We start from the raw sequence: 8,322 nt of genomic DNA, 5'->3' as shown, positions 1-8,322 counted from the left end.
GATTACTGGTGTGAGCCACCACACCCGGCCTGCTTATTTCTTTCTTTTTTTTTTTTTGAGACGGAGTCTTGCTCTGTTGCCAGGCTGGAGTGCAATGGCACCATCTTGGCTCACTGCCATCTCTGCCTCCCGGGTTCAGGTGATTCTCCTGTCTCAGCCTCCTGAGCATCTGGGATTACAGGCGTGTGCCATCACACCCAGCTAATTTTTGTATTTTTAGTAGAGACGGGGTTTCACCATGTTGGCCAGGATGGTCTCGAAATCCTGACCTTGTGATCTAACCGCCTTGGCCTCCCAAAGTGCTGGGATTACAGGAATGAGTTGCCGTGCCCGCCTACTTATTTATAAGTATTTAATTTCCATCATGGTTTATTCTTTCCATGGTTATTTTAAGGCAATTTATTTATTTATTTATTTAGAGATCGAATCTTGCTCTGTCGCCTAGGCTGGAATGCAGTGGTGCGATTTGGGCTCACTACAACCTCCGCCTCCTAGGCTCAAGCAATCCTCCCACCTTAGCCTCCTGAGTAGCTGGGACTACAGGCGTGCACCACCACCCTCGGCTAATTTTTCATTTTTGTAGAGATGAGGTCTCACTAAGTTGCCTGGTCTGGTCCTGAACTCCTGGCCTCAACTGATCCTCCAGCCATGGCCTCCCAAAGTGCTGGGATTACAGGCATAAGCCACTGTGCCCAGCCTGGATGACAGTTAAACAGTTTTTTTTCTAAAAAAAAAAAAATCCAGCTGTATGTTTGCTTATATTTTACATTGTGGTCAGAGAATATATATTGAACAGTTCTTTCAAAATTGAATTGCATCAGTTGAGACATGCTTAGCTTAGAATGTGACCAATTTTTATAAATGCTCTAAACATGCTTAAGGAGAATTAGCAGTCGGTAAGTTTTGAGAGCATGGTTCAAGGTATGTTTATTAGGTCAAGTTTGTTAATTTTATTGTGTGTGTGTGTGTGTTTTTTTTTTTTTTTTTTTTGAGACAGAGTCTCACTCTGTCACCCAGGTTGGAGTGCAGTGGCATGATTTCGGCTCACTGCAACCTCCACCTCCCTGGGTTCAGTGATTCTCCTGCCTCAGCCTCTCAAGTGGCTGGGATTACAGGCACATGTCACCACACCCAGCTAATTTTTGTATTTTTAGTAGAAATGGGTTTTACCGTATTGGCCAGGCTGGTCTCGAACTCCTGACCTTGTGATCCGCCTGCCTCGGCCTTCCAAAGTGCTGGGATTACAGGTGTGAGCCACCGCGCCCGGCCACTTGTATTGTTTTTTTTTGTTTTTTGTTTTTTTTTTAAAGGCTGGGCGCGGTGGCTCACGCCTGTAATCCCGGCACTTTGGGAGGCCGAGGCGGGCAGATCACGAAGTCAAGAGATCGAGACCATCCTGGCCAACATGGTGAAACCCCATCTCTACTAAAAAAATAGAAAAATTAGCCGCGCCTGTAGTCCCAGCTACTCGGGGGGCTGAGGCAGGATTATCGCTTGAACCCGGGAAGCGGAGGTTGCAGTGAGCCGAGGTCGCACCACTGCACTCCAGCCTCATAACAGAGCGAGACTCCGTCTCAAAAAAAAAAAAAAAAAAAAAAAGGGAGGCCATTGTAGCAATTCAGGGGAGAGATGAATCCAGGCGAGAGATGATGGGAGGTTTGGAGCAGGGAAGATAGAGAGAAGTGGAGAGATTCCAGATATATTTGAGAGACAAAACTGATAATTTGGGGTAAGAGAGGTGAAGGAGACAGAGCGATCACGGACGTCCTCCTTGGTTTCTGGTTTAGGCTACTCGACAGATGGCAGAGCTATGGAATTGAGAGAGGGAATCCTGGGAGAGATTATGAAATCTCTGTATTTTCCGCAAGAATGTTTGTTTGCTTCCCTTGCGAGTGTAAGAGGGAACCGGGAACATTGAGGCTTGGGGCTGGGACTCAGCAGCTCTTCTGCCCTTGCCGAGAACTCTGTCTATATCTGTATTACAACACTTACCATAGTGTATTCACCTTACAAGGTATTGCACCCAGTGAACCATGAGCTAAGAGAGCTAGGGCAGAGTTTCTTCTCGGTGTCTCTAGGACTTTGCCCAGCAACTGGCCCCGCCCCCTCCAGCGCTCTCCGCCTAGCCCCGCCCCCAGGAGATTTCCGGCTTTTCAGTACTGGCCTAGCCGCAAAGGGCTCCGCTCCGCCCCTAGAGCAACCGTTTCCTCCTCAGTCGGACCGGAGTGATTGATTAGTTTGTTGTCTAATCATCAGTCGAGTGGCCACACAATTACCAATTAGGCAGTAGCAGAGGCGGGAGCCGAAGCACGGGGTCTGGGTGACTAGGAAGAGCAGAGACTGCGAAGGAGAAGGCATCAAGCCCAGGCGGCGGTGGAAAGGTGACGGGGTATCTGGATTCCATAGGTTTTTCCTTTTCCCGTTGCTGGGTCAAGAGTCTCTTCGCAGCTTGGGGCTAGGATCTTCATTTGCCTTTTTTCTTTTTTGGAGGAAGGGGGTTGTGTCCACAAATTTAAGTATTTGAGGTTCTTGAGCAACTTTCTTCTTACTTCGCCTGGAGGCGTATCCTTTTCTTAGCCTGAGGTGGGGTCCTCCCCAGGGAGAGAGAAAGTTGTTTGAGATCCTTTCTTACTCTGTGCGTGGTTAAAGGCCTCCGGACTCAGTTCCAGGGAAAGGGAGATGAGTGATGGGGAGGCCGAGACACGAGGGCTCTGCCCACTTCCGAAGAGTTAGACGCTTCTACCTGGGTGGAGGGGCCCTGGGAACTAGATTCCTGTGTTAGGAACCAAGTAGGTATTGAGGGCGAAGAAACAAGTGGAAAGAGACATTTCTTTTTTTTCTTTTCTTTTTTTTTTTTTTTTTTTTTTTTTGAGTCGGTGTCTTGCTCTGTCTCCCAGGCTAGAGTGCAGTGGCGCGATCTCGGCTCACTGCAACCTCCGCCTCCCGGGTTCAAGCGATTCTCCTGCCTCAGCCTCCCGAGTAACTGAGATTACAGGTGCCCGCCACCGCGCCCGGCTAATTTTTAGATTTTTAGTAGAGACGGGGTTTCACGATGTTGGCCAGGCTGGTCTCGAACTCCTGACCTCGTGATCCACCCGCCTCGGCCTCCCAAAGTGCTGGGATTACAGGCGTGAGCCACCGCGCCCAGCCAGAAAAGAGACATTTCTTATGTGGAAGTCGTGGTAGTTCTCCAGGTAGGAGAGCCTACTGTGGGGTGGAAGACGTTAGGGCTGGGCTCCAGTGCTAAGTCCACTTCCTACCTCTAGACCGTCATCTTTTTTGCCTCATTTCTTTCTCCTCAGGCTGGAGGACACACCTAAACATGTGGAATCCCAATGCCGGTAGGTGTTTGGGGGTTCTGTACCACCCCTAACCCTTTTTCTGATGGGCCCTATGACAGGAAGTTTCTGTATCGGCTCCCCTACCCCCGACCCGCCGTACCTGCAAAAGCAAAGTCCTTAGCTACAGCTGACCAGTGCTTTTTAATTTAATTTAATTTATTTGTTTTTTGAGTTGGAGTCTCTGTCACCCAGGTTCACTGCAACCTCCGCCTCCTGGGTTCAAGCGATTCTCCTGTTTCAGCCTCCGGAGTAGCTGAGATTACAGGCGCATGCCATCACGCCCGGCTACTTTTTGTATTTTTATTAGAGACGGGGGTTTCACCATGTTGGCCAGGCTGGTCTCGAACTCATGGCCTCATGAGATCTGTCCACCTCGGCCTCCCAAAGTGCTGGGATTACAGGTGTGAGCCACTGCGCCCAGCCTGACCAGTGCTTTTGTCTTCCTCAGAGTTCACTGTCTCCCTCCTCTCCCCAGCCCTTCCAGGGACATTCCCGCTTTTCTCCCCAACACAAGTTTGTCTCCCTAACCCTCCATTCTGCTTTGTCATCTTTCCATTTCCCTTTAAGTATTGAGTGAGAAAGAATCTCTTTCTTTTTGTTGTTTGTTGTTGGAGACTCTGGGGAATTCTAATGTTTATTCTCTGCTTCTTCCACCAGGGCAGCCAGGACCAAATCCATATCCTCCCAATATTGGGTGCCCTGGAGGTTCCAATCCTGCCCACCCACCACCTATTAACCCACCCTTTCCCCCAGGCCCCTGTCCTCCTCCCCCAGGAGCTCCCCATGGCAATCCAGCTTTCCCCCCAGGTGGGCCCCCTCATCCTGTGCCACAGCCAGGGTATCCAGGATGCAAACCCTCGGGTCCCTACCCTCCTCCGTACCCACCGCCTGCCCCTGGAATCCCTCCTGTGAATCCCTTGGCTCCTGGCATGGTCGGACCAGCAGTGATAGTGGACAAGAAGATGCGGAAGAAAATGAAGAAAGCTCATAAAAAGATGCAGAAGCACCACAAGCACCACAAGCATGGCAAGGTCAGTACCCTCTGGATCCTGGCTAGAGAAGGGGTCCCCCCTCAGAGGGACTAGGTAGGCAGGGGTTGGGTGAGGGGGATTCACATTCTGTGGACATGGGGGATGACAATTGTGTCGCTCTGGTAGATGATTCTTCCTTTTTATAAAAGATTGCTACTAAGAAGAATCTGATTATCTTGAAAAGAAACATCAGGCTTCTCTTATCTAGGGGGAGCTAGGGTGAGCCTTAGAATGGATTTTAGAATCAAAAGCCAAATCTTTTCTGCCCTACTCTCCCAGAACTTTTGCTCCCCTCCTGCCAGGTGCATATTCTAGCAAGTTGGACACGCCCACTGACATTGTCAAAATATCAAAGTCATTCCTTTGACAAAGCAAGGTCTTATAATAATTAACAGAATAATAATCTGGCCCTAGTTCCTGGAGTTCCTTCTCTCATCAATGTTCTTAGGGCGTTGTGTTAATTACATGGGCCCTTTGCCCTATCATCCAGCAGAAAAATTGAGGACAAGAGCAGTCAGTGACTCAGCCTCTAACAAAGTCTAGGACTAAGGAGGTTTTATACTCAGCTCCAAGGCTAAGTATCTTTGTTTTAGAGGACTGTTAAAAATTAGTAAGGGTGGCCAGGTGCCGTGACTCATGCCTGTAATCCTAGCACTTAAGAATTATTAGCTGGGTGTGGTGGCATATGCCTGTAATCCCAGCTACTCAGGAGGCTGAGGCAGGAGAATTGCTTGAACCCCGGAGGCAGAGATGGCAGTGAGCCCAGATCTCACCACTGCACTCCAGCCTTGGTGACAGACAAGACTCCATCTCAAACAAACAAAAAATAGCAAGGATAAAAGCAACTCTGAGGACAACTCTTGAAGGATTAAATCAATCTGCATCTTGATGAGGCCTCCATTTACATTTAACTGCCCAGTATTTATTTGCCTTGTGGATTCTAATTCCTGATTCTGGGTCTTTGATAGAAGTCTGAAGAGAAGGCTGTGCGCCGTGGTCCACACCTGTAATCCCAGCACTTTGGAAGGCTGGGGCGGGCGGATCATGAGGTCAGGAGTTCAAGACCAACCTAGCCAACATGGTGAAACATGTCTACTAAAGATATAAAAAATTAGCTGGGCATGGTGGTGCATGCCTGTAATCCCAGCTACTCCGGAGGCTGAGGCAGGAGAATCTCTTAAATCCAGGAAGCGGAGGTTGCAGTGAGCCGAGATCATGCCATTGCACTCCAGCCTGGGCGACAGGGCGAGACTCCGTCTAAAAAAAAAAAAAAAAAAAAAAAAGTCTGAAGAGAATTGAGATTTAGTGGGGAAGAAGAGGGAGAAATTACCCTGGAGAGACTGAAAAATGTTTTTATTTAATAACTGTAGCATTGCTGGGAGTATATGCTTAAGGAACCTTGAGTAGAACTCCCAGCCTTTTCTTACACCTTCCCCACTTTTTCCCATTGTGCTTGGGAAAAAGTAGAGATACATGCACATACAACTGCTGTTTCTACTGTCTTTTCTTAGATTTGTAGAATCCAATTTCTTAAAATCATAGGACTTTGCACGCAGCTAATGAATAAGCATTGATAATGTAACAGCTGTTTCCTAGCACTATACTATGCTTGTGCCTGTAATTTATTCCTTGCCTAGGCATCGATTCAGGTAATGAAAGTTGGAAATTTGCTCCAAAGGCAATATGTTAAATTTTTTAAATTCTGTGTGATAATTTAGGATGGTTTAATCCACTCCTGTATGCTCACTGCTGAAGGAAACCCTTGCTTTTGTTTAGGTACAGTCTGTTCGAGACTCCTGACCTTCTTAGGGAAGCAAGGGATACTTTGGTGGAGGGGTGGGGCACCAAAGAATGGCCCATGGAGTGGTGAAAGGTCATTTGGATCTGATGCTATCTTCTTTCCCCTTTCCCCTTTGCCCTTGCAGCATTCCTCCTCCTCTTCCTCCTCCTCTTCCAGCAGTGATTCTGACTGAATACAGGCCCTGGACCCTTCCCTCAAGTCTCACCAGTTCTGCTCTCCCATCAAGCTTCAGATGCCATGTTGTACTGGGGGAATGTAGCCCTTGTGCTCCCCACCCCCTACCTCCACCTGAGCCTCACCCTGCTGTTGAGCCCTGAGCGGCTAGGGGAAATGGGAAGAGGATTGCCATGGCCTGGCCATCTTGTTGTTGCTTGGATAGATCATATAGCTAATGAATTAGGCAGGGGAGCTATTTTTTGAAGATGATGAACTAAATGTTGAAGACAAGTTTGAGATCTGTAAAATGTGATTTTTTACTTCCACTTATAATACTTGTGATTGGGGAGGTTTGTGGAAATTCAATTATGATGAAAAACCTCTATCTTTTTTGTAATGTTGGCATACTTGGGGAATTTAGTGGCAAATACATTCCCCAGCAGGCCTTTTGTTGGTTGCACTAACTGCAAGGTTGCTGGGTCAATGAGCTTTGACTGCTGTTTTGGAACCTTACCTCTCTTCCTTAGCCCAATATGCTGTCTCGGGTCCTGTTCAAATAAAGTTATTTCTCCTGGTCTCTGTTCACCTGTGCTATCACCTTGGCTGGGCGTGGCACATTCTTCTACTTTTGCTAACCTTCCACAGACCTTTTAAAGTCTATCAGTTTTATAGAAGGGAACCAGAGCATCAGTGAGAAAGACACTGTATGATTCCCATGTTTTTTAAGTGGGAGGACTCTTCAAAATTGGCTCAGGCAGAGTGGCATGAATCTTTATTGTCTTCCCTTGGGTGAATGGATATAGGCCTTTAGCTTATATGTTTTCTTTTTTTTTGAGACAGAGTCTCGCTCTGTCGCCCAGGCTGGAGTGCAGTGGCGCGATCTCGGCTCACTGCAAGCTCCGCCTCCCGGGTTCACGCCATTCTCCTGCCTCAGCCTCTCGAAGTAGCTGGGACTACAGGCGCCCGCCACCACGCCCGGCTAATTTTTTGTATTTTTAGTAGAGACAGGGTTTCACCGTGGTCTCGATCTCCTGACCTCGTGATCCGCCTGCCTCGGCCTCCCGAAGTGCTGGGATTACAAGCGTGAGCCACCGCGCCCGGCCAGCTTATATGTTTTCATATCTGCTACAGAAGGTAACCCTGGCTGCCCATCAGCTGTGGGAGAGTAATTTGGGGCTTTGCCCCAAATCTATTGAATAATACTTACTTTTTTAAAAAATTTTTTCCTAAAACTTTTTATTTCTATTTATGTATTTACTTATTTTGAGATGCAGTTTCGCTCTTATTGCCCAGGTTGGAGTGCAGTGGTGCAATCATAACCTCCACCCGCCAGGTTCAAGCGATTCTCCTGCGTCAGCCTCTCAAGTAGCTGGGACTACAGGCACCTGCCACCATGCCCGGCTAATTTTGTATTTGTAGTAGAGACACGGTTTCACCATGTTGGTCAGTCAGGCTGGTCTCAAACTCCTGACCTCAGATGATCCACCTGACTCAGCCTCCCAAAGCTCTGGAATTACAGGAGTGAGCAACTGCGCTCGGCTAAGACTTTTTAGATGTGTCCCTACAAATCAGTATATTTAAGCAACTGTGGGCCAGGCGTGGTGGCTCACGCCTGTAATCCCAGCACTTTGGGAGGCCAAGGCAGGCAGATCACATGAGGCCAGGAGTTCGAGACCAGCCTGGCCAACATGGAGAAACCTCGTCTCTACTAAAAATACAGAATTAGCCAGGCGTGGTGGCGCATGCCTGTAATCCCAGCTACTCGGGAGGCTGAGGCAGGAGAATGGCTTGAATCTGCGAGGCAGACGTTCAGTCAGAATTGGAGCTCAGACAGTCTGGCTTCTGAGTCTGTGCTCTTAACCCAGTGGATTCCAGGCAGAAGCAGCAGTTTTACAAAGGCACCAAGTTGTAAAAAGTGTACGATGAAAGTTAGGAGCTCCTGAACCTGAGTTCCTGAAAGCGGGAAATGAGGCTGCAGTTGAGGACATGGGGC

General features: G+C 48.2%; 1 protein-coding gene across 5 annotated transcripts; it reads left to right on the top strand.

The window, feature by feature from the left end:
• The first annotated feature begins 2,180 nt into the window (after window positions 1-2,180).
• PRR13 (proline rich 13) lies at window positions 2,181-6,904 on the top strand. Of its 5 annotated transcripts, none has more exons than XM_063621572.1 (5): window positions 2,318-2,381; window positions 2,898-3,194; window positions 3,303-3,341; window positions 3,999-4,372; window positions 6,298-6,904. In XM_063621572.1, the coding sequence occupies exons 3-5, from the start codon at window positions 3,323-3,325 to the stop codon at window positions 6,343-6,345; spliced, it is 441 nt and encodes a 146-aa protein (XP_063477642.1). In that variant the 5' UTR covers window positions 2,318-2,381; window positions 2,898-3,194; window positions 3,303-3,322; the 3' UTR covers window positions 6,346-6,904. The 5 variants fall into 5 exon arrangements, with proteins under 5 accessions (XP_055105200.1, XP_055105199.1, XP_063477642.1 ...); XM_063621573.1 differs by having other exon boundaries at window positions 2,356-2,789; XM_055249225.2 differs by lacking the exon at window positions 2,898-3,194 and having other exon boundaries at window positions 2,181-2,389.
• The last annotated feature ends 1,418 nt before the right edge of the window (window positions 6,905-8,322 follow it).

Source organism: Symphalangus syndactylus, chromosome 17, assembly GCF_028878055.3.
Source record: "Symphalangus syndactylus isolate Jambi chromosome 17, NHGRI_mSymSyn1-v2.1_pri, whole genome shotgun sequence".
Lineage (NCBI taxonomy): Eukaryota > Metazoa > Chordata > Mammalia > Primates > Hylobatidae > Symphalangus > Symphalangus syndactylus.
Note: the sequence above shows the minus strand (reverse complement) of the source record. Positions and strands in the feature narration are given on the sequence as shown.

Bases quoted from the DNA above. Each gene is read 5' to 3' on its own strand.
- PRR13 (XM_055249225.2), top strand. The intron at 4,373-6,297 runs GTCAGTACCCTC...TTGCCCTTGCAG, and splicing joins AGCACCACAAGCATGGCAAG to CATTCCTCCTCCTCTTCCTC.